This window comes from Sebastes umbrosus, chromosome 1 (assembly GCF_015220745.1).
Source record: "Sebastes umbrosus isolate fSebUmb1 chromosome 1, fSebUmb1.pri, whole genome shotgun sequence".
In the NCBI taxonomy this organism is placed as follows: Eukaryota; Metazoa; Chordata; class Actinopteri; order Perciformes; family Sebastidae; genus Sebastes; species Sebastes umbrosus.
In genome coordinates, this window is record NC_051269.1 from 7,904,611 (window position 1) to 7,931,838 (window position 27,228).

Genomic DNA, 27,228 nt, shown 5'->3' on the forward strand with positions numbered 1-27,228 from the left:
TCGCTTTAGACTGAGTCTTGTTCTTTTCATGTCTTCACTGCACAGAGATCAGCTGTCAATCAAACATTATGGGCTCTACTTTGTAAACGTCTCTGTGCTCTAAATGTTTGATGAATATTTGTATATATATATATGTGTGTGTGTGTGTGTGTGTGTTGTTGTTTCTCTTCCACTGCACGGGTCTTAAAGGAAGGTCTAGTGATTTATTTCTGATCATAGATATTCTGTTCTCACCACTTTTTGTAACGATATCTAGAATCACATTTATTTGTTGGGCAGACTAAATGTTGTCGTCCAGATCGACGTACAAACGAGATCCTAAGATGTTTAATGAAACTGTAATTATCATGATCATAATCAATAAGGAAATCATTATTCTCTGTTACATCGCTGAGATTCTGCTCAAACAAACTGATTGTGTGGATGAAAATGAATCTGTACGTGAAATCATTGAACAAGAGTCATTTAGCAGACTTTACTGATGGGATGTGTGAACAAACTGAAGGTTTCTATAATCAATAAACAAGAATGAACTAAGTCTTTTCTTGTCTTTTTTCCAGGGTATCATACAAAGCTGATGGAGTAAATGTGACTAGGAGAGAATAACTGAGGCAGTTTTCCTCCTGAAACACCACAAAGTCCAGTGTTCATGTTTAGAGTCAGTCAGTCTCTGTTTAAAAACAATCTAAAAAAAAGATTAAAACTAAAAGGTAACATAACTTATTAGTTGTGACATGAGGATTTTGTTATCATAGTTATTGAACACAATCACAAGTTCATATATTGAATACAAATTCCAACTTCTTTCCCCACATACTGATAGAAGAACGGTCTTTTTCTCCACTTCAGCTCGTATTACTCCTCTGACGATATGCTCAACACTTGTTTCTAGACCGTGTTCAGAACGTTTTATTTTCACTGGGCTTGTTGTCTCCTCTGTATAACCACAGCTGTGGTGCTTTGGTGATTCTCTGAGCAACCTGGAGAGCACACAAACGGGACTATTGTTTGTTCTTTATTCAAACCGTATCATGCAGCTTTAAACACAACAACTGTTGTGGATTTATGGCTTTTTAAACTGTTTTGGATACATGATGCATACAAAGCTCCAGGCTGCTTTGGATCAGGATGACGTCCTGAAATTGAACCGTTTTGTCACAAATGCTTCAAAGTTAAATATGTGAGAAAATTATTATGAAGCATATTTAAATATTTCAGGACAGTTTAGTTTGATAACTCCGTGTTGTCAGTCAGCTGTTTTTAACCAGTCAAAGAACAGAGTTTGTTGTGAAATCACACTGGATCCAAACTGATTTGGTGTTCATGGTATTCGACCTCTAAATCACTATTCCAATGCTTAGTCTGTTTATGATAAATATCCCATGAAATAAGGAATAATCCCACAACATTATTCATATTTAACATTGATTATTATTAGTTATTCTCAGATGGATTTCTCTGTTTGTTGTGTGTAGAGGTGGCTTTACTTTACTGTTTAAGTTCTGGACTACCCCACACTGTCTTCTGTCTGAGTGTCCTGAATAGTGTATATAGAGTAGTCTTTGTCCAAATGAACCCGTACAAATTCACAAGTGCATACTTTTGTGTTTGAAAGTGCTTCTGTCTCCGCATATTGACTGCTGAACACGTGGAGATTCTCTCAGAAAGCGCCGACTTGGACCACAAGAGGTCAGGAGTGCTCAGTTTTAAAGTGGTCTGAGGATGTTAATCCACCAATCTGACAGCCTGAACTCATTCAGTCAAAGTCCAAGCCAAGCTTTCACATCTAGCTGTTAGTCTGAAGGACATGAATGTCATCAGGACACTGAGCCATATCACAGTCAGATGCTGAACTAGCGGTCCTGAACCTCGTCATCGCTGTCATTACTGTGAATGCTCATTTTGATCCAGAGATTTCTGTAGAACATGTGACTGATGGACAGTAGTTCAGACACTGCAGTGAGCTTAATGGAGATCGTCTGACCTCTTGACCTCTAGTAGAAGACGTTGCATGGTGTGAAGGACAGCAAACGGCCGTATTGTTGGCATGTGATTGAACGTGCATCAGTAATTACATTTAGCACAGATGTAGGTTTATATGTTATGAAAAGATATAGATATCGGGGCGCTGCCAATTTGGCCATTTTCCAAAGTGGACGCCATTTAGGCGTTAATATTCCAAAACGTTGCAGAAAACTGATTTTATGACTCCTGATGATTTCCAAGGTGAGTTCAAGCTGATTAGATCAGATGTCAGAAGATCACAGGCATGTTTTTATTTACCTCTTTATCTTTAAAGGGCACTTTTTAAAAGCTTTTAACCTGAGAAAAACGTGAAAACCAAATATAAGGAGAATGGTAACTTCAGGGTCAAACTTCATCTCCTTGCCTTCATGATAGAATGACAACCACCTTTAGAACAGCAAGATCTTCAGCTTTCCATCGGTGTATTTATCTTTTCATTAGCAGTAAAACTGACAGAGATAACGCTGGATACATTTCTCGTTCACCAGTAACCTCTAATCACAGTTAAAGTGGTTGTATTGCTAACTAGCCGTGATATCGGCCCAACTAAAGGAGAAAATCATCATCAATTGCTTCTGCTGCTTTTGTTCTCTCTCCATTCAGTCCTGTTGCTAGTGAAACAGGTCGATAAGGTTGCTTTCACTCATAACCCGTTTGGTTCCCTGAAAAGGTGGGTCTCGGTCCGCCTCCATGTGGACTCTGGTGCGGTTTGTTTATGTAATTTTAGCATGATTTCAAAAGCTAAACTAATAAATCCACCTGCTGATTGTGAAATCTGTTCAGGAAGTGATTTCATTGATCTGTATTTAAGGCCATGTATAGAAGCACGCCAGCGAGGAGGTTTTCCCTGATTAACAGGTCAAAAGCAGTTAAACCCACCGATCGTAAGGTCGACGGTTCGATCCCCGGCTGCTCCGGTCACATGCCGATGTGTCCATGAGCAAGACACTTAATCCTAAATTAGCCATCGGTGTGTGACCGAGTATTTAGATTAGATCCTAGTTGGCACCTTGCATGGCAGCCTCTGTCATCAGTGTGTGAATGTGTGTGTGAATGCTGACATGTAGTGTAAAGCGCTTTGAGTGGTCTGAAGACTAGAAAAGTACTATATAAATGCAAGTCCATTTACCATTAACCATTAACTCTACATAAAAAAAGTGTGTGACAACGATCTCACAGTAATACACCCCATTCACGTGTCCGTGTGCTCCCCGACGTTTTCACTATGCATTCACACCAATCATCTGAAAGCGTGTAAAGGGGATTTTGTACAGTCTTGTCTCTACTATTATTCATCATAACATGGCTGATTTGCAGTCTAATAATACTAACTAGAAAATGCATTTCCTGCTGAAAATGCGTGGGAATGCTGACAGCTGAAAGGACCTGCAGGAGCTCTGCTTCTGGACCCTAAACTTCTGAATAATATGTGCAACTGTAGGAACATCAAGCTGCTTGGAGATGGTCTTATAGCCTTTACCTTTAACATGAAGGTCTATCATTGTCTTTCTAATCTCCTGAGACAACTCTCTCCTTAGCTTTCTGTGGTCCATGTTCAGTGTGGTACACACCATGATACCAAACAGCACAGTGACTACTTTTGACCCTTTAAATAGGCAGACTGACTGATTACAAGTTTGAAGATACCTGTGATGCTATTTACAGGACACACCTTAGTTTAACATGTCCCTATGGTCACATTATTTTACATCTTTTCTAGGGGTACCATCATTTTTGTCCTGGCCAGTTTCATTAGTTTGTTTTTTAAAATGATTCTGTTGAACCATAATTCAAAAGCAATGTCTGATTTTCATTAGTTCATTTTCAGCAAATTTTTATTTATTATTACTTTTGTCAGTTTCAAGTTATTTCAGTGACAATTGTGGGTTTTTCTTTCTTTAACGGAAGGGTACCAACAATTTTGTCCACGTCTGTAGCTAGCTCTAATGCACCCCCCCCTAACTCATGCTAACTCATATCCGGGCTTTAGGACTCATTCCTGTAGCACTCTATAGCTAGTGAGCTAGGCGACATGCATTCCCAAGACCCCCAACAGATCACGTCAAAGATGCAACTAATTGTAATGGGTGATCTTTCCCCCGTCGCCACACCCCTTAATCACTGAGATTGAGAACGGTTGACACCTTGATCACTCCCCTAGTCTAGCAGCCCCTTAAAGGGAACAGCTGGTGGCCAAGCGGAGGCTCGAATCACTCTGTTCTGCTCTGTTACTGCTGTTGAGGGAGATGAACATCAGACTGAGGTGCCGTTTGCAGTCTCAGCTCCCCCCCGCGACGCTCGTGCAGCTTTATATGAAGAGCGTAGGATACGGTGTGTGTGCGTTGGCGTGCTGGAGGATCACACGTGGGCCAATTGTTTGGTCACCGTAACTTGCGGCTCGAGGAACGAGGAAACTGGTGCTTCCTGTGTGACGTGGTTGGCTGTAGGTGGCGGAGGAGGAGCTCTGTTGCTACTGCTGTTTTTGTCCCTTAGATAGTTATTTTATTTTTCCTATTTCTGGTTATTAAGTTATTTTTGGTTGTATTGGGCTTTTGTATGTTGATTTATTTTTAATAATCTGTTTACCCGTTTACCTCTAACTTCTGCATTTGTGGTTAGTGTGTTTTGCTTTTGTTAATTTGTTTCTTTCTTTTTGTTTAAAGTGGTGGCCCAACACCAACATAGGTTTCTTGTTGTAATAGGGGAGGGGCATTTATCTAGTTTATCTGTAAACCAGCTGTTGTGGAGGTAATCAGGAAGTGAACATTCCTAGCTCTCTGCCAGTTAACAGGACGGTTGGGTTGCTATATCCTTGCAGGTGGTTGGTCAGTGGGTGGAGGGATTCTTCTTGTGTTGGGGTTCTTATTGCATGTGGCTTGCTGTGTCCTCCTAACCCCTGTGTGCTCTTTACCTTGCAGTGTGAGTGGAAGTAACTGTGTGTTTTTCCAACTACTGGTGGTGGTGAACTGTTCTGCATTTCCTCTCCCCTCACTCCATTCCTCCTGTGGGTTTCCCTGGCACCCTTCCTCCTGTACTGGTAAGGTTAGTGGTGTAGTGACATTTTTAAAAACATTTGAACTCTATTTTTGTAATAAAGGACATTATTTTTCTAGCCTGGCGTCTCTTGCAGCTTTTATCATTGCAGCAACTAATCACCATTTTTGAATTTAAATAAAAGTTATTTGATTTTGAAACTTGAAACTCACGTCTCTGCCCCGTCTCTTTATCAAGGAACTTGTGTAATTTGGTTGGGTTATGCTCTGGGTGAAATTCCCAGAGTGGCGTTGTCGGGTTGTAATAGCCTGGGTTTCTGCTAAGTGCCCGGGTTACATAATAATTATGCATTTTGTAATGGAGTTATTAAAACAGATTGCTCCGTCCTGGCCGAACAGTCACCGTCGGTGCAGAGAAGGCGTCATGGTCTCAGTGGTCACGCTGTCCTGCAGCTGAGTAGAGCCTCACTTCTGGATATTTTGCGCATGCTTACTTTGAGGAATTGATGTAAGCACAAATTCTCAATTCATATTTGAGTTGTGACATACATCTTTCAAAATGATTTCCTTAAATTTGAATAACATAGTTTAAGATAAAATGTGCATGTTAGAGCCATTTGTTCAGTAGAAATATCTGTGGTTAATTTACATTTTGTTTTATTTGCTTGAGATAAATAACTCTGTAGTTTCACTGCAGTGTGCTCAATAAGGACCAAGTGTGACTGCAGCCAGTCCTGTATTCTGATTGGGCGAAAGCTAAATTGTGCTGCATGTGCTCTTTAAGCGATTCAGTTGAAGCCATGGAGCCTGGAGAGCACACTAGTCTTTGACCGTGCTTAATATACCGTGCTTAATATTACTGTTCTTGCTTTTTTACTGCTTATGTTTTTGATATTTTGTTACCATTTTTGTATTTGAAGACTAAAGAAAGATTTTCAGTAAACGGTTGAAATGAAGAACATGGACTACGGAGTTTTATTGAAACACGCGTCAACTACATGCTTGGACTCTATAGCTTAAGTGGGCATCTAAAGAAATAGACGGAGCCACACTTACATTAGTCAAAGACTATGCTCGTTAAGGAAACGAAGCATATGGATGGACCCCTTGTAAAGAGACGTGGATTATGGACATAATTCTTCACGTAACAAGGATATAAGAGCCACGTTGATTTTCATCGCTGTGCACTAAAGGAAAGTGAGTACATGAAGATCTCAGTCTACAATGTCCTTACATTCTGGAGCCATGTTCAATTAAGCCTCAAGTCGTTTTGCAACTAAGCTGCAGTGGTCATTCTTTGAAGTGCACATGTTAAAACTCTTGAAAACGTCTGTGGACATATTGTGGAAGAGTGAGAAGCTGTCGTTTTGAAGAACACAAGACAGTTTGTGTGCATTAAACCTTGGCAAGAGTGACGCCGTAGATAATGGAAGTTGCAGAAAACGGCCAGAAGAGGGAGTCAAAGCCCACGGCAAAGGCTGTGGAAGAAAAACTGAACAGGCTTAAGAATGAAAGAAAAGGCAAGCTGGCTCATCTCACTCGTAAAAGAAGGGAGATTGAAAATCTCAAGAAAGATAAAGATAATAATGAAATAATTAAAGATGAAGCATTATTTATCTTTTGGAAGTTCTTTAGAGAATTTAAAGAGCTTAATGCAGAAATATGAACTCTTCTAGAAGACGAAGATAAAGAAGAGGAGCAGTGTAACTGGTACATGCCCAAATGTGTGGACTTTGAGAACTTTGTTCAGGAAACAGAGGACTGGATTGAAAAGATTAAGAGACATCCTGAAGAAGAGAATGATGATGGCAATAAATATGAGGATGATGATGACATAAAGCCAAGTGATAGCATCTCAGAGGTCATCAGTCGCACATCCAAGAGAAGCTCTGTGCTTAGCCATGCATCACAAGCATCCAGTGCAAGTTCTGCTCGTTTGAAGCTGCAGGCAGAGCGGGAAGAGCTGTTAGCACGTGCTGCCTTTCTTAAGAAACGTCAAGACATTGAGATGGAAGAAACACGCTTAAAGGCGCGCAAAGAGCAAGTGGAGCTAGATGCCAAGATTGCTGCATCAGACGCCAAAATAAAGGTGTATGCAGATTATGAAGATGGTCAAGATGGCATGAATGAATATTACGAGTCAAAAAGCAAGTACAAAGTGGGTTTAAAGGACATGTATGTTAAAGATGAAGATGGTGAGACACAAGTGAGTTTCCCAGCACCTGTAGGCCCAAAGCACCCAGCTCAGACTGCTAATGATCATCACAGAGCTTCGCCTCTTAAAGCAGCCAGGTCAGCAGTACCTCCCCCTCAGAGAGCAGCTAGTTCAACAGTACCTCCAGACCCTTCACAGCAAGCAGGTTCCTCTGATGGCATCTCCAAAATAATGCAGCGCCAGAATGAGATAACAGAAATGCTAGTCAAGCAGCAAAACATGTCACAACTCCCACAGAGAGATGTTCCAACTTTCTCAGGAGATCCACTCAGCTACCGTTCGTTTATAAGGGCATTCGAAGAGACTATTGAGAACAAGACTGCTAGTGCACAAGATAGATTGTTCTACCTGCAGCAGTTCACAAGTGGAGAACCTCTTAACCTTGTTCGTAGTTGTGAACACATGTGGCCAGATGAAGGTTACAGAGAAGCTAGGAGGCTCCTTCAACAACAGCATGGAGATGAACTGCGAATTGCCACAGCCTTGATGAATAATGCTCTTGAATGGCCTCAGATAAAATCAGAAGACAGGAAAGCATTAAATGCATATGCTTTGTTCCTGATAGGATGTCGAAACACTATGAGTGATGTGGATTACATGGATGAGATGGACAACCCTAGCAATATGAAGACTGTCATCTCAAAACTCCCCTTCAAACTAAAAGAACGGTGGAGAAATCGAGCATATGAAATCCAAACAAAAACAGGAAGAAGAGCCAGGTTTTCTGACCTGGTGGATTTCATCAACTGGCAAGCAAAGGTCAGCAACGACCCACTTTTTGGAGATATTTTGGATGTCAGCGTAGAAGGAAAGGGGAAGCCTAAGATAAACATTAAGACAAGTAACCCCAAGAGCATCAGTTTTGCTACAAGTGTCTCTCCGGCTGGAAGACACAGTGGTGCTCAACAACCACAAGAGAAGAAGTATGGTTCAGCCAAACTATCTGATGTTTTCCAAAAAACCCTGCATGTACTGTCATAAAAGCCACACCTTGGAGTTTTGTGAGAAGATAAAAGAACAGACTCCCAAAGACAGAATCAAATTCTTAACATCACAAGGACTCTGTTTTGGATGCCTCACACCAGGTCACATGAGTAAATATTGTCGTAAGAGAATGCAATGCCAGGAGTGTTCAGGAAAACACCCAAGCATTTTGCATGTTGTGAAGGAATTCCCAGTTCTGTCCGAAAAGGATGAAAATAGGAATACAGAAACTACTAACGCGGTCACAAACGCCTTCGTAGGAACAGAACATGAAAGCAGCAGAGACACTGGGGCAGGTAATGGAGAAAATATCCTTTCCATAGTACCAGTGAAAATAAAGTCCAAAAGAAGTGACAAGGTGATCCAGGTCTATGCGTTTTTAGACCAAGGAAGCACAGCAACCTTCTGTACCGATGAGGTCAGGCAGCGGCTTAACCTCCGAGGAAGGAAAGCGTAACTCTTACTCACTACTATGGCATCAGAAAAGAAGGTGAGCACTCACGTTCTGTCAGATCTGGAAGTATGCAGCCTGGAAGGGAAGAATTACATAGACCTTCCGCAGGCGTTCACTCAACCAAGTATACCAGTGAAAAAAGACAACATTCCTCTTCAGAAAGATGTGGATCGATGGCCTTATCTGCATGAAGTTCGCATCTCGCATATCGAAGCAGAAGTCGGCTTGCTTATTGGTACTGATGCCTTTAAAGCCATGGAGCCCCAGCAGATAATAAACAGCAGATGTGATGGGCCGTATGCAGTGAAGACTCCTCTTGGATGGGTCATCAACGGTCCACTCAGAGGCACCACTACAGCCAACCTAGAAATGGTGAGTCACTCAGTCAATCGCATTTCAGTATCCAATGTGGAAAACCTGTTGACTCAGCTGTACAATGCAGACTTCCCAGAGAGAGGATACGATGATAAGACTGAGATGTCACAGGAGGACCGTCAGTTCCTTGACTCAGTGAAAGGATCAACACAGCTAGTTGATGGTCACTACTGCATCGGACTACCACTGAAAGACAAAGACTTAAAATTGCCTGATAACAGATCTTTAGCCGAGCAGCGCCTTACAAGCCTCATAATGGGAAAAATCGTCAAGATAATGCCAGACTCGAAAGGAACCGTCCGCAGTGTCTGTGTTCAGACGAAGACAAGCACATTGGAGAGACCCATAACTAAGATATGCCTCTTGGAGGAGGCATTGTGAAGATCAAAAGAGACTGAATAAGTTAAAGACATTTATCTCTTTAGGTTAAAGCAAATATGTATCTTTAAAACCTGAAAAAAGGATTTATAGTTTGTTGTATTAGTATTAGTATTAGTATTATATAAGTGGACAATGTCTCGAAGCATTTATGTTTGATAATTGATATGCTAACAGCCTAGTCAATTAGGGGCAGGTTATGTTAGAGCCATTTGTTCAGTAGAAATATCTGTGGTTAATTTACATTTTGTTTAATTTGCTTGAGATAAATAACTGTAGTTTCACTGCAGTGTGCTCAATAAGGACCAAGTGTGACTGCAGCCAGTCCTGTATTCTGATTGGGCGAAAGCTAAATTGTGCTGCATGTGCTCTTTAAACGATTCAGTTGAAGCCATGCAGCCTGGAGAGCACACTAGTCTTTGACTGTGCTTAATATACCGTGCTTAATATTACTGTTCTTACCTTTTTACTGCTTATGTTTTTGATATTTTGTTACCATTTTTGTATTTGAAGACTAAAGAAAGATTTTCAGTAAACGGTTGAAATGAAGAACATGGACTACGGAGTTTTATTGAAACACGCGTCAACTACATGCTTGGACTCTATAGCTTAAGTGGGCATCTTTAAGAAATAGACGGAGCCACACTTACAACGTGGCTGATTTGCAGTCTAATAATACTAACTAGAAAATGCATTTCCTGCTGAAAATGCGTGGGAATGCTGACAGCTGAAAGGACCTGCAGGATCTCTGTTCTAGTCAGCTGCTCGATAGCGGTGTTTTAGTTTTAGTCTTTTCAAGTTATATTGAGTGTAGGGAGCCTTCCTTTAGGCCTGCTGTCATTAAACAGTCATTTCTTGTGTTTGAAAGTGCTTCTGTCTCCGCATATTGACTGCTGAACACTTGGAGATTCTCTCAGAAAGCGCCGACTTGGACCACAAGAGGTCAGGAGTGCTCAGTTTTAAAGTGGTCTGAGGATGTTAATCCACCAATCTGACAGCCTGAACTCATTCAGTCAAAGTCCAAGCCAAGCTTTCACATCTAGCTGTTAGTCTGAAGGACATGAATGTCATCAGGACACTGAGCCATATCACAGTCAGATGCTGAACTAGCGTTCCTGAACCTCGTCATCGCTGTCATTACTGTGAATGCTCATTTTGATCCAGAGATTTCTGTAGAACATGTGACTGATGGACAGTAGTTCAGACACTGCAGTGAGCGTAATGGAGATCGTCTGACCTCTTGACCTCTAGTAGAAGACGTTGCATGGTGTGAAGGACAGCAAACGGCCGTATTGTTGTCATGTGATTGAACGTGCATCATTCATTAAATTTGGCACAGATGTAGGTTTATATGTTATGAAAAGATATAGATATCGGGGCGCTGCCAATTTGGCCATTTTCCAAAATGGCCGCAAATTAGGCGTTAAATATTCCAAAACGTTGCAGAAAACTGATTTTATGACTCGTGATGATTTCCAAGGTGAGTTCAAGCTGATTAGATCAGATGTCAGAAGATCACAGACATGATTTTATTTACCTCTATCTTTAAAGGGCACTTTTTAAAAGCTTGAAAAACAAATATAAGGAGAATGGTAACTTCAGGGTCAAAACTTAACCCCCATGCCTTCATGACAAGATAAGATAAGATAAGATATACTTTAATTGTATATACTCCGTCCAACTGCAGTTACAAACACTAAATTAAAACAACATCAACAACAATAATAAACGATTCCACACAAGACAGGGAAACAGTTTCACAGAAACAGATGTTTCAACACATACACAGTCCACGTCCATAACGGCAGATACTAAAACACACACCATGGCAGGTATTGCACCGAGGTAGTGCACTGCACCGTCTACCGGCTTGTCCATATTGCACATACAATACCCCAATATTACACAGATGCAACATATTGCACTGTCCCTATTTAACATATTGCACTGTAGCTTTATGTTACGAATTGTTGAAAGGTTTAATCGACATCGGCAAGAATGAATGTTTGTAACGGTTCAATCTGCTCCGTGGGACTCTATATCTCCTGCCGGAAGGTAAAAGTTGGTACTCCTGATGTAAGATGTGAGTTGGGTCTGACACAGTTTTCTGTGCCTGTCTGATGACAGACTGCTCATAAAGCATCTGGAGGGGAGGGTGGTTTTTGACCCCCATAATCTTCATAGCAGTCTGCACCAGGCAAGAAATCTGTGACCTCAACTGCATGGTCAGGTTACCGTACCCAGCATCTAAAAAGGTCACTGTGCCCCCTCAAACAACTGGTGAGTGAAACATCCACATTTAGTCTTTATTAATTTAAATTATAGTTATGAAGAAATCAGTCAGACTGTTAGATTAATGTGTTGTTTAACTCCCTGTTTACTTTATCTTGGCACCCGTGTGTGTGCACATTTTGACCCTGGCACGAGCAAGACGCAGGGCGTGCCTGAGGAGTTATCTGTAGCCTCCAGTACCTCCTCATTTCAAAACAGAAACCATAATAAGGTGGCAGCTGGCTGGAGAAGATCACTAGACAACAACCTACTTGCTCTTGGCCATATCGTATGTTATTTCCAGTAAATATCACAAATAAAACGTATGTTTTCTGATAGAAAAAAAAAAGGTACGACCGTAGGAAGATAACATATTAAGTACTACTAACCCATCTTTGAGGTGGTTATGTCTTCAGCTCCAGTCTGTAAGTGGCAGTATGTATTCACCTCTCTGTCAATTTCTTTCTTTCATGAAACATGATAATGTTAAAGATACACTTAATAAAGGCTATATGAGGTGAAATAAAAATGCCCCCCCTGTCAAAGCTGATTGCCCGTCCGCCTCTAACACTCTGGCGCCGACCCTGACCGTACCATGCCGTGATGCCACATCTAATAATGCTTTCCAAGACAGCCCGGTAGAAAAGTGACATGATCTTCTGCTCCACTCCATAGAACCTGAGTCTGCGTATAAAGTTGAAGTTTGGAGCAGAGGTTTCCAACATGTACCTTCCAGCTGAGAGTGTTGTCGATGTGGACCCCTAAATACCTGTATGAACAGACCTGTGTGATAGATGTATTTAAATAGATAGAATGACAAACAATAGCAGTAAAACTGACAGAGGTAACGCTGGATACATTTCTTGGTCACCAGTAACCTCTAATCACAGTTAAAGTGGTTGTATTGCTAACTAGCCGTGATATCGGCACAACTAAAGGAGAAAATCATCATCAATTGCTTCTGCTGCTTTTTTTCTCTCTCCATTCAGTCCTGTTGCTAGTGAAACAGGTCGATAAGGTTGCTTTCACTCATAACCCGTTTGGTTACCTGAAAAGGTGGGTCTCGGTCGGCCTCCATGCGGACTCTGGTGCGGTTTGTTTATGTAATTTTAGCATGATTTCAAAAGCTAAACTAATAAATCCATCTGCTGATTGTGAAATCTGTTCAGGAAGTGATTTCATTGATCTGTATTTAAGGCCATGTATAGAAGCACGCCAGCGAGGAGGTTTTCCCTGATTAACAGGTCAAAAGCAGTTAAACCCACCGATCGTAAGGTCGGCGGTTCGATCCCCGGCTGCTCCGGTCACATGTCGATGTGTCCATGAGCAAGACACTTAATCCTAAATTAGCCATCGGTGTGTGACCGAGTATTTAGATTAGATCCTAGTTGGCACCTTGCATGGCAGCCTCTGCCATCAGTGTGTGAATGTGTGTGTGAATGCTGACATGTATTGTAAAGCGCTTTGAGTGGTCTGAAGACTAGAAAAGTGCTATATAAATGCAAGTCCATTTACCATTAACCATTTACTTTACATAAAAAAAGTGTGTGACAGCGATCTCACAGTAATACACCCCATGCACGTGTCCGTGCGCTCCCCGACGTTTTCACTATGCATTCACACCAATCATCTGAAAGCGTGTAAAGGGGCTTTTGTACAGTCCTGTCTCTACTATTATTCATCATAACATGGCTGATTTGCAGTCTAATAATACTAACTAGAAAATGCATTTCCTGCTGAAAATGCGTGGGAATGCTGACAGCTGAAAGGACCTGCAGGATCTCTGTTCTAGTCAGCTGCTCGATAGCGGTGTTTTACTTTTAGTCTTTTCAAGTTATATTGAGTGTAGGGAGCCTTCCTTTAGGCCTGTTTTCATTTGGTGTTTCCCCTCTCCCTTTGAATCGCTTGCGATTTTTGTGGTTATCCTTCAGGAGTAACTTTAAGATTCCCCTGGGGCCTCATGTATAAACGGTGCGCACGTACTAAAATGTTGCGTACGCTGTGTTTCACGCTGACGCCGGGATGTATAAAAGTCAACGTGACGTGAGAATGTGCGAACCGTGCCGTAAATTCTAGACCAGTCGTGAAAATGTGCAGGCCGTCCTCCAAACTCTGTCATCTGGCAGTGTCAAACTATAAAGTACTGAAACTCGCTAAATGCGTAAAAATATTTTTTCCACTCAACTTACTGAGCTTTATTTATGATGTGGGATCCAAAAAAACCCCACATATTTCTTTATTAGTTTGCGCATAATGTTTAACATCAGAGAGGCACAACAAAAACACATTTAAACTAATGTCCCAGAGATGGCATGACTTATCCACCGTGTCAAAACCAAAATCACGTGCTGCACAATGTGGCAGACCAACATGCTGTGTCTGTGCTCCAGAGGAGCTACAGATGGATGAACCGGACCCTGGCACACCTAACAATGAGCCAAAAGCAGCAGCTTTACAGCGCCGTTTAGATGCGACACATAGAATGTAAAGCAACGAGGAGAGTTGAGACAAACATTTATTTTTCAACAAGGTCTTTTAATATATGACTTATCCCACCAAGAACCTCATTCATTCTTTTTAATTCGTTGCATATATATTCTTCATTGTATTGACAATCTCTCTCTGTGACTCACAGCACAGCGTTAGTGAGGACATGGCCAGACCGCCGCCCCTCAGCAGTCTAGGCTCGGGCGCAGCTGACCGTGCGCCTTCGGGAGCGCACGGTCAGCTGCTGTAGAGACGCGTTGCATTTGTTACTGATTCCTGATGAAAGACCATCAAATAAAATATGTTTTCTAGCTTCCACCTCAGTAACAAACATTTCAATTTCACACTCTGTGAAATTCTTCTTTTTGTTCCTTTTCCAGCGTGATTTGCCGTTGTTATTTGGACAATAGGTGACAGCATGGAGCGTGTTTATAGTCATTTGCATAGTTATTAATGGGAGGAGACAAGGCGGACCAAGTGGCACGTGCAGCTGCGCTCAATTTCACGTTCATTGAGATGTATAAAGGAAAGGTACGCAGGAACAGGCGTACGCACAGTTTTATACATGTGGAAATTTCTGTGCTTACGTACTTTTCCAATTTTGTTAGTACGCCATCTTCCAGTGTGAAAGCTGCGCAGTCTTTTATACATGAGGCCCCTGGTCCGCAATTGCGTCCCTCCCCCTGTCCCCCTGATGGTTAACTTAACGGAAAATGTCCTGGGGTCTCATTTATAACCGTTGCGTACGCACAAAACGGGGCCTGAAATGTGCGTACGCCACTTCCCACGCAATAGTTGTGATCTATAAAAACAAACTTGACGGGAGAATGTGCGCACCGGTACGGAAACTTTGACCCGTGCGTACGCACATTATGGAGGCACCGAGGCAGGGGAAACTGGAGACGCAGATGAATTGAAGCCAGACTGTAGACATTAAATGTCATTATACGTATAATGATGCCTCTCACACATTTAACTTCACTTCATACTTATATCCACTTTATCATAAACATTTAAAACAGCAGTGTTTTTTGTGCTAGTGAGCCATAACTATTACATAAGCACCTTACAAATGTAAAAGATCAACTCAAATCTCAAAGCAAATTCCGCTCAATATCTCATCAGCGCTGTCTCACCATCATGTCCCCCCCTCCACCACCGGAGCTCAGAGGAGATCTGAGAGGAGAGGACCGGACTTCCGACAGTCGCAGTCAGCTGTGGAGCAGCTGATGAAATCATCATCATCGGTTGTAGAAATCCAAGATTATATCAAATAGCATTAAAGAATGGCAGAACAGAGCACCAATAGTTTTAATAATATCTACTAACAGTGTGCAGATATCACCAAGTACCATATTAGTTTTCATAAAGTTGTTGTGTAAAATCGCTGCAGTAAACATGATGTAACCCTCTGGGAAAACCAGTTGTTTCTAAAACATTTAGAGATATTTCCCTCACTGAAAATTCCTTTTATTTAATAAATAACCACATTCTATATTTTATTCTGAAATTCATTTATCATTGTTTATTTTATTTCCGTTTTTGCTCAGAGTTTTAACTTTAACAAACTTTAACAAATAAGCTCATTGGTTCAAAGTGAAATAACTGTTGCTATTGGTGTCAAACATCCCAAGTGGGAGTGCAATCAGCCCGGTGTTGTTTAACATAATGATAAATGATATATTTGAAAATTTAGATGGATGCATCAAATCAGCGATATATGCAGATGATGGGGCAATATGGATGAGGGGAAGAAATGTGCCATATGTGATGGAAAATATAAGGAAAGCAATAGGGAAAGTGGAGAAATGGTCATATGAGTGGGGATTCAAAATGTCAACAAATAAAACATGTTATATGATATTTACAAAAAAGAGAAACATTAATACTGAGAATTTAACATTATATGGTCAGTTGATGGAGAGGGTGAATGAATACAAATATCTGGGTCTATGGCTAGACAGTAAATATACATGGCATGTTCATATAAAACATCTGGAAACAAAATGCAAAAAAGTAATAACTTTACTACGAGCTGTGGCTGGATGTGACTGGGGGGCAGATAAACAGTCATTGATTGACATATATAGGGCGATCATGAGATCAACAATAGATTATGGTTGTATAGTTTATGAAGCAGCAACAAAGACATCATTACAAAAAGTGGATAGAGTACAGTGTAGAGCATTACGGTTATGTATCGGAGCTATCAAATCAACACCCGTTAATGCAGTATTAATTGAAGCAGGAGAGACTACACTTGAATTAAGAAGAGAGAAATTAGCTCTAGCATACCGGGTCAGGTTAAAAGGAAGTGGAGAAGAAAATCCTACAAAGGTAACATTACAAAACTGTTGGGAATACTCTAAGTTTCAAGGATATGGATTTGGATGGACAATGGAAGAAAAAGTGCGGACATATGGATTAGAGGCCTTAGAGTTCACCAGGTCGACACCAGTAAGCAGCGTACCCCCCTGGCTGCTCCCAGAAGTTAAAATAGACATGAGTATCATTGAAAAGAAAAGGGAATGGCAAGTAAATGAAGTGGGAGTTAAAACAAGTGTGTACCTAAGGAACAGCTATAATAATTATCTCAAAATATATACAGATGGATCCAAAAATAAACAGGAGTGTGTGGGAGTTGGTATATATATTCCAGAATTTAAAATATCTATTTCCAAAAGACTTTCAGACCAGGTATCAGTGTACACAGCAGAAATAGTGGCAATCATCATTGCAATGCAGTGGGTGGAGGAGGTCAGACCTGACAGAGTGGTGATATGCACGGATTCAAAAGCTGTTTTGGAAAGTATACATTCAACAAAAGCTGTAAGGCAAGATCTAATCATTGAATTGTACTATAGCTTGCTAAGACTACACAGAGGGGGTATAGATGTATTATTCTGTTGGGTTCCAGCACACGAGGGGGTGAAAGGAAATGAGTTTGCAGATAAACTAGCAAAAAGTTCACTGCAAAAAGACATTACAGTACCAGTTTTACTTGGGAAAGGAGAAGGAAAAGCTGTGATTAAAAGGAAAGGAGTGGAGATATGGCAGAAAAGATGGGAGGAGGACCAGAAAGGAAGGAGATATTTCAAAATACAAAAGTCGGTCATAACAAAGACGTATAAAGAAAGGAACAGAAGGGAAGAAATCATCATAACAAGACTCAGACTGGATCACACTGGTCTTAATGGCACTTTGGCTTTAATGGGGAAAAGGAACAGTGACAAGTGTGGGGGTTGTGGTGATAAAGAAAATGTGGAGCAGCATATCCTAATTCAATGTAAAAAGTATGAGGCTGAAAGAAAAAGACTACAGGACCAAGTCAGAGAGGAGGGACGGGACTGGGATCTGATGGGGATACTGGGAACAGAGGGTGAGGGGGCTGAAGGCACCAGGAAGGCATTATTAATGTTCTTAAGAGACACAGGATTGGTGGATAGAAGTTAAGAGTAGGAGTAAAGAGCAAATGACATGATGTTACACACTCTTGTACAGTAGGTGGCGGTATGCACCTTAAAGTTGGTTGCGATCCGCCAGAAACCGAGAGAAGAAGAAGAAGAAGAAACATCCCAAGTCCCGCCTCCTCACTCAGGTGAGAGACGCAGTGGAGTGTGGGAAACACGGAGATTGATGAGAGAGCAGCGGAGAAGCTGGATTTACAGAGTGATATTATTACTACTTATACTTGATATACTACTGAACAGAGAGAAGTAAAACTATATCTGAGCCAGTAAGAGCTCCGTCACCTATTGAAGCGACCTGAGAACATCTGAGAGCATCGTTTTATTCTTTTCTTCTCTCGGTGCGTTCCAAACATTAAAGCAGCCGCCGCACATGGCATCACGAGTCAAATGCTCTGAGCTGGCATAGTGAAATGTTTTGCCACTGAGCTGTATTCTAAAATGATATTTTGTATTTCTTTGGTGATAGAGGCAGAAAGAGATATGTGTGTGTAATATGTGTGTGTTATTTACATTGTGTGGACAGAGAGGGATTATGTAGCTGAAGTTCATGGGTTATGAGATTAGCTTGATTCTGTTCATCCCTGTGCTGCTTGTGTGCATCAACGCAAGGTGTCAGTGTTGTGACAGGGAAAGTATTCACATTGCCTTACTCACAATATTCACATATAGTGAGTATTTAATGTTTAAACTGTAGGTTGTTTGCATAATAATCTACAACTCAAATGGGTTCACATATTAAATAGTCATTTAATAGTGTTGTTTACACTTTACTATTGAGTGGTTTATAATAATAGTGAGGTTGACATATTTCATATGTTAATATTACGATGCAAGTTAATATTGTGATGCAACAGTTATCCTACATTCATGGGTTAAGCATTGAAAAGTTGTATTATATGTTGATATTGATCAAATTAAACTGTACAGTTAAGAGCTTGGATAGATTTGCATATATTGCTATATAAGCCGTGTTATTTTACACAGGCTAGGTTTTCTGGATACCCTTGAACTCCGGATTTGGATTGGAATCTCTCCCTGACGAGGGGGATGGCGAGCTACCCGTGCTGAGCACCTGGATTGAGGAGCGCTTTCAACTTTCATCTGCCTTGCTGTCAGTGTGGTAGGACTGTGGGGAAGGACCTCAAAAGACAATTGGATCTGAACATTTTATTTTGGGGATTACTTTTATTTTTTAGGGTGCACCCAGTTCAATGTACATTTCAAACTGAACAAAACTGAATGTCGGCAGTAATTGTGAATTTATTCTGTGTCAATACAATAATTTCCCCTTAAACTTAATTCTGTGTTCTGCTTACTCATTGTGGTGTCCGATTCCTGTTCATTACTCCTCTCTACGAATCTAGGTTATACTAGTCCAGTGTATACTTATTCATCAGGTGGGTTACAATGACATGACTTATTAATTTATTTATGGTTTATTAGATAGGGACAGATACAGTATACATATAGACAAAATGAAAACGGCTATCCGATGCAACTATCAGACTGTCTCCAGTGCGCCACCGCGCTGCGCCACTCTGCTTCCTCCAGTCACCTCCAAACAGCACATCTTCACCAGTATGGATTGTGTAAATTAACAAAGTGTGTAAATGAAGCCAGTGACAGCTCTCACACAATCGTTACTCTCCATATCGTCATTATCATTATCAGTCCTAATCATAATGCAGGACAAGTTCACTATAAAAACTTAAATAATAAATAAATAAATATAAATAGTGTACACCTGTCAAACTTCCTTTTTTCTAATGATATCCAGGTGGGGGATATTACTGATTGTCTCGATCATTTTAAGTGAATGGATCAGTGTGATTGCTGTAAAGATATGAACACAGCGGTGAGACTCGGAACATGCTGCATGGTGCTGGTGGATATACCGTCACTGTGAGGACTACGTGACGTGAATGAGAGAATCAGGAGGGAACGAGTGTTCAGAGACCTCCTCACCTACAAACACCTCCATCTCTGTGTCAGAAAAACTCCTTTTCTTTGTCTTCCTCTCGGGAGTTGCCGTGATTCACCGTAAAGAACCACTGATCAACAGGCTCATTCACATGCAGAAACATTCATGAGGTGCTTTGCATCGACCATTTATGGTTGAAAGTGGGCGTGTAGAGGGCGGAATATGAGGCGGATCCACATGCGCACATTTCCAGGTGGACTGTGATTTATAAAGGGAACATTGCGTGCAGGTGTGCATACGCACAGTTTTATAAGTCTGATTTTTTTTTGCCGCACGCCATTTTTAGACTTTTGTGCACACGTACATTTTTAGTATGGATCCTACGCGCTGTTTTATAAAAGAGACCCCTGGAAATTTTCTTCCAGGACATTTTCTGTTTTTCTTCTGACTTTTTTTCTTAGAGTGTGGTGGCTGATCAGCGCAAGACCTACGAAAAATATGAAAATGTTCTAAAAATGTCCCGTGGTACCAGTCCATCTATCCCCTCATTCACAAACGTTCAGGGGAACCACCCTATGTTTTCCCTGACAATGCAACATTATTTTTCATACTGCCTGCCTGAACATACCTGTATTCTCCCTCCGTCTGAAACCCTGCGCAAAACCAAGCAAACCAACAACGTGCGCACTTTAATCACGTCCAAAACATTCAAATTTGTGGATCCCAAAGTGTAAACAATGTGCTGGAGTATGGCAATGGAATATTTAATTGGATTTCTTTTGGTCAAACTTTGCCTCCAGCAACCCGCTTCATCAGTTCTTGTATCATGTCGTAACCCGGCCAGCGTTTGCTGTTATACAATAGTATATACATGTTTTTAAAGTGCTATTGCATATCAAAAAAATAAAACAAAATAATGAATCCTACTGGAGTTGGCACCTTGCCGTGGTGGAGAAGCTTGTGTGTCTCTTTAACCCTGTATTTCAACAGGAGACTGATCTAAGTTTCCTTATAAGTTCAACCAAGTCAGCTTGGTCACAGGTTAGAGACCGGACAAATATCAGCTCCTTTGCTCAGATTTGAAGGCCATTGCAAAAATAAAACATTGTCATATGAACCTGAAGTGCTTACTCCAACTAAAAAGTTCTCATGTCATCTCTGTCAGTTTTACTGCTAGCAATACAACCCAAAGTTCAGCATCACTTTAACTGTGATTAGAGGTTACTGGTGACCAATAAAAGTATCCAGCGTTATCTCTGTCAGTTTTCCTGCTTTATTGGTCGTCATTCTACCATGAAGGCATGGGGGTGAAGTTTGACCCTGAAGTGACCATGCTCCTTTTATTTGGTTTTCACGTTTTTCTCAGGTTAAAAGCTTTTAAAAAGTACCCTTAAAAAATGAGGAGGTAAAAAAATAATTTCTGTGATCTTCTGACATCTGATCTCTTCAGCTTGAACGCACCTTGGAAATCATCAAGAGTCGTAAAATCAGTTTTCTGCAACGTTTTGGAAAGTGGCTGCCGCGTCCGTCAGGGGCCGAATTGGCAGCGCCCCGATATCTATATCTTTTCGTGACATATAACCCTACATCTGTGCTTAATTTGTTGCTTTTATTGCAAAATGCACAATTGTTATGAATATTTCAGCTTAGCTGCCCCGCTGTTACATGAGATTTAGATTTATTTTTCATTTCTTTTCTGTAAATCTTTTAATCTGGAAAGAACTTTGTACTTAAGTTTGACAAGTGTTATATAAATTATTATTATTATTATTACTACACTAGTTGCTTAGGTTACTTATCTCTACTTTCTTATGTAAAATGAAAAATTAAGCAGTAAAACAATGGCTTATGAGATTTCTTAAAAACAATCTCTGCAGCCTCAGGAGTGTGTGTAATGTGTCACTAGCCTGTCTGTAAACGGCTGCCCGTACAGCGGTCCGTTGCCCACACCGGGTTCCTGTCCCGGGTGAGGAAGAGTTTATGAGAAATGTGGAGCCATCACCAAAGCCTGAGGAGCCAAGAAATATTTTACAGCTGAAAACTGAAATGTTTTCAAATGTGGAGCAGGTTTGAACCGAGGCTCCGTTTGTAAATGACGAAACATACTGTGCGTTCCAAAACCCATACTACCATACTACTTAGTATGACAGAAAAAAAGATTTCTTATGTCCCAATACATAGTATGTCAAATGCAGTGTGCCAAAAATACCAGGATGTCCCACTACATCTGGTCACATTTTACAGTATGAAAGCCAGCATGCTTTTCTGGCTGTTCTGACCCACAATCCTCTGCACAGCAGATTTATTGTATTCATACTGCATGCAACAGTACGTACTTTGTAAGGGCAGCTGCAGTGTGCTAGAAGTAAAAAGGAAAAGTATGTGATTTGGGACGTAGTCAGTCGTGCTGCTCCTCGTCCTGGAATGATTCATAGCTTGATAACTCCTCCCTCCTCTTCCTGCTCTCAAACACAGACTGCTACACTCGGTCCTCTTATTTCCTTGTTCCCTCCCCTTCAGATCGACAGTTTGAAGGTGGGTGTAACCAACATAACACATGATGATTACATCAGAGCTCAAACTAGTGTCGGTTCTCAGGAAGTGAAACTCAGACAGTCGTTGCTACTGAGAGGTGAAATGGCGCAGAAAGGAGTTCAGCTGGACCAGGAAGCAATCTCTTGTTCGATCTGTCTGGATGTACTGAAGGATCCGGTGACTACTTCCTGTGGACACAGCTACTGCATGAACTGTATTAAAAGCTTCTGGGATGGAGAGGATGAGAAGAAGATCTACAGCTGCCCTCAGTGTAGGCAGACCTTCACACAGAGGCCTGCCCTGCTGAAAAACACCATGTTAGCAGTTTTAGTGGAGGAACTGAAGAAGACTGGACTCCAAGCTGCTCCTGCTGATCACTGCTATGCTGGACCTGAAGATGTGGCCTGTGATGTCTGCACTGGGAGGAAACTGAAAGCCTTCAAGTCCTGTCTGGTGTGCCTGGTCTCTTACTGTGAGAAACACCTCCAGCTGCATTACGATGTAGCTCAATTAAAGAAACACAAGCTGGTGGAGCCCTCCAAGAAGCTCCAGGAGAACATCTGCTCTCGTCACGACGAGGTGATGAAGATGTTCTGTCGTACCGATCAGCAGTGTATCTGTTATCTCTGCTCTGTGGATGAACATAAAGGCCACGACACCGTCTCAGCTGCAGCAGAAAGGACCGAGAGGCAGAGAGAGCTGGAGGTGAGTCGACTCAACATCCAGCAGAGGATCCAGGACAGAGAGAAAGATGTGAAGCTGCTCCAACAGGAGGTGGAGGCCGTCAATCGCTCCGCTGATAAAGCAGTGGAGGACAGTGAGAAGATCTTCACCGAGCTGATCCGTCTCATGGAGAAAAGAAGCTGTGATGTGAAGCAGCAGGTCAGATCCCAGCAGAAAAGTGAAGTGAGTCGAGTCAAAGAGCTTCAGGAGAAGCTGGAGCAGGAGATCACTGAGCTGAAGAGGAGAGACGCTGAGATGAAGCTGCTGTCACACACAGAGGATCACAACCAGTTTCTTCTTAACTACCCCTCACTGTCACCACTCACTGAATCTACATCCAGCATCAATATCCGTCCTCTGAGCTACTTTGAGGACGTGATGGCGGCTGTGTCAGAAGTCAGAGATAAACTACAGGACGTTCTGAGAGAGAAATGGACAAACATCTCACAGACAGTGACTGAAGTGGATGTTTTACTGTCACAACCAGAGCCCAAGACCAGAGCTGGATTCTTACAATATTCACGAGAAATCACACTGGATCCAAACACAGCATACACATGGCTGTTATTATCTGAGGGGAACAGAAAAGCAACATTTATGAGTCAACAACAGTCTTATTCTAGTCACCCAGACAGATTCACTGACTATTGTCGTCAGGTCCTGAGTAGAGAGAGTCTGACTGGACGTTGTTACTGGGAGGTGGAGAGGAGAGGGACAGGAGTTCATGTAGCAGTCACATACAAGAGTATCAGGAGAGCAGGGGGGGGGTCGAATGAACATTACTTTGGACACAATGATAAATCTTGGGCGTTAGTTTGTAACCAAAACAGTTATATATTTTTGTACAACAAAGTCCAAACCCCCGTCTCAGGTCCTCCGTCCTCCAGAGTAGGAGTGTACCTGGATCACAGTGCAGGTATTCTGTCCTTCTACAGCGTCTCTGAAACCATGACTCTCCTCCACAGAGTCCAGACCACATTCACTGAGCCTCTCTATGCTGGACTTTGGCTTTATTATTGTGATGACACTGCTGAGTTGTGTAAACTGAAATAGACAGAAGTCATTTAAGGGTTAAATTCAGTGTTTTAACTCTTAAACTTCTCTGGTGTCCATCATTGTTGCTGCAGAGCTGATTTGTGTCTGGACCGCAGAGGACCAGCCCTACAAACACTAAAGTGTGTCACTGCCTGACTGACTGAGTGATGAAGTTACAGGATTCATCAGCGACTGTTGCAGGTTCCTCATTGGTTGTTGCTCTTTCTAAATGAAAAGCTGGAGAACAGTTCAGTGTTTATGTTTTCTGGGGATTGTGTCAGCGGTTCATTGAATCATTACATCGTGCTGTTGTTGTGCATGTGCTATTGTTTATAGTAGTTTAAGTTACGTTACGTTGTGCTTCGTATTGTGTTACCACCGTGCATTCACACCAAGCAGGAAGCACATTAGCAAGCCACACGTCGCTACTGCGGTATGAACCCAAAATAAACACACTGTGCTGTGATTTAATATCAATAAACGGATCAAAATGATGCCGAAATAACGACATTATGATGTTGATTTGTAAAAAGACTGAATTCATGCTTTGTCGGGTCTGTCCGTAACACAGCAAGCAAACAACTTTTAAAATGCTTGTTTTCTGAACGGAGTCCGGATCGATCAGTGCCAGGCTATGCTAACATTGTAGCTGCTCCATCAACACTCCATCTAGGAATAAACACGCAGCAACAACATCAGTGATGACATCAACTTTGTAAGTATGTATATATTGTTACACACCACTTATATGATGAATGCTTTTGATACACATGCTTTAATAAAAAGCTGAAATACTTTTAACCTGCAGACTGTATGTCATGATGATACATTTACACCTTGTATAAAATGTATAATATACTGACTAGTACATGTTACCATTTACTATTACTGAATGCAATTTGCTTCATTATAAGTTGTCTTTCAATCAAACATTAAGATATAAGTGGAAAAAACTGTTCACAAAACATGATAGACATGACCACTGATTATTTGTGTAACAATTTAGCCACAAATTCACATCCTGACCAGATACGGTCCAGACAGATACTCGCTTTAGACTGAGTCTTGTTCTTTTCATGTCTTCACTGCACAGAGATCAGCTGTCAATCAAACATTATGGGCTCTACTTTGTAAACTTCTCTGTGCTCTAAATGTTTGATGAATATTTGTATACATATATATATATATATACATATATATACATGTATATATATATATATATACATGTATATATATATATATATATATATGTGTATATATATATATATATATATATACATATATATACATGTATATATATATATATATATATATATATGTATATATATATATATATACATATATATACATGTATATATATATATATATATGTATATGTATATATATATATATACATATATATATATGTATGTGTATATGTATATGTATATATATATATATATATATATATATATGTATATATATATGTGTGTGTGTGTGTGTGTTGTTGTTTCTCTTCCACTGCACGGGTCTTAAAGGAAGGTCTAGTGATTTATTTCTTATCATAGATATTCTGTTCTCACCACTTTTTGTAAAGATATCTAGAATCACATTTATTTGTTGGGCAGACTAAATGTTGTCGTCCAGATCGACGTACAAACGAGATCCTAAGATGTTTAATGAAACTGTAATTATCATGATCATAATCAATAAGGAAATCATTATTCTCTGTTACATCGCTGAGATTCTGCTCAAACAAACTGATGGTGTGGATGAAAATGAATCTGTACGTGAAATCATTGAACAAGAGTCATTTAGCAGACTTTACTGATGGGATGTGTGAACAAACTGAAGGTTTCTATAATCAATAAACAAGAATGAACTAAGTCTTTTCTTGTCTTTTTTCCAGGGTATCATACAAAGCTGATGGAGTAAATGTGACTAGGAGAGAATAACTGAGGCAGTTTTCCTCCTGAAACACCACAAAGTCCAGTGTTCATGTTTAGAGTCAGTCAGTCTCTGTTTAAAAACAATCTAAAAAAAAGATTAAAACTAAAAGGTCACATAACTTATTAGTTGTGACATGAGGATTTTGTTATCATAGTTATTGAACACAATCACAAGTTCATATATTGAATACAAATTCCAACTTCTTTCCCCACATACTGATAGAAGAACGCTCTTTTTCTCCACTTCAGCTCGTATTATTCCTCTGACGATACGCTCAACACTTGTTTCTAGACCGTGTTCAGAACGTTTTATTTTCACTGGGCTTGTTGTCTCCTCTGTATAACCACAGCTGTGGTGCTTTGGTGATTCTCTGAGCAACCTGGAGAGCACACAAACGGGACTATTGTTTGTTCTTTATTCAAACCGTATCATGCAGCTTTAAACACAACAACTGATGTGGATTTATGGCTTTTTAAACTGTTTTGGATACATGAACGAAACCGTCTTGCCACATGGACTCTACATCTCTTTCTTTAGATATTTACATCTCTTTCTTTGTGTGCATTTATTTTGTTCGTTGCAATACATGAGATTGATTTAAAGTGTGTATTGATCAAATCTCTTGGATTTTTGTGTAAGATGCATTACAAGAGCCACAATGAGGTGGATCACCAGACGACACTGATTACTTCCAGAATGAAGACAGGTGGAGCTACAGCTGACACAGATGACGGCCTGATTACTGAAGGATGCAATCGTCCAATAGGATGCTTCGTGTGTGTGTGTGTGTGTGTGTGTGTGTGTGTGTGTGTGTGTGTGTGTGTGTGTGTGTGTGTGTGTGTGTGGCAAAGCTGTATATAAAGTTGTTTCTGACACTCGCGTCTGTTTGTCGTTGGTGTCGGCAGAGATGTTGGTTTTTGATTCAGTTTAACACTCTTTGACTAAAGACAACAACATAGAAAGAGTCAAGTCTATGTAGTGTTCTCCTTTTCCAGTTTGTTCAGAGCACCAAAGCCTCAAACACATATCTGTTGGGGTGAAAGAGCTTCTTCGTTTCATTATCTGAGCAAAGAAAAAAGCCCATGCTTAAAATGCTGTTAGATAACTGGAAGTTTGGGGAATTTCTTCCTACTACTTTTCCTTTTTAACAAATCTACAATAATAGAGAGAATCCTGTAGTTCAGGCTTTTTTTCTCCATAAAACACCAGACTTTGAGAAAACTTAATAACACTTTTTTACCATGATGACTACTGTGGGTTGTCAGGCTGATGACGACTGAAAATGGTGGACACATTTGAGCTTCAGATGTCCTACAGAACCTCTGTCTTTCCTTGAATCTAAACTTGTTAATACAATATATTGTATTACCCCAAGTGATGCTGTACAGGTCTTGACCAGGGAGGTTTTATAGAGGAAACTTGATAACAAAAAA

General features: G+C 40.7%; 2 protein-coding genes across 3 annotated transcripts in view; one reads left to right on the plus strand and one right to left on the minus strand.

Annotated features, from left to right (window-relative positions):
• The window catches only part of LOC119486943 (ral GTPase-activating protein subunit beta-like), a 592,951-nt gene that overhangs the window by 62,949 nt on the left and 502,774 nt on the right, over window positions 1–27,228 (minus strand). The window lies entirely within an intron of this gene.
• LOC119487003 (tripartite motif-containing protein 16-like) lies at window positions 21,938–24,211 on the plus strand. Its single transcript, XM_037767607.1, has one exon. The coding sequence runs from the start codon at window positions 21,998–22,000 to the stop codon at window positions 23,882–23,884; it is 1,887 nt and encodes a 628-aa protein (XP_037623535.1). The 5' UTR covers window positions 21,938–21,997; the 3' UTR covers window positions 23,885–24,211.

Excerpts from the sequence above, each read along its gene's own strand:
- LOC119487003 (XM_037767607.1), top strand. The coding sequence starts at position 21,998 with ATGATTCATAGCTTGATAACTCCTCCCTCCTCTTCCTGCTCTCAAACA.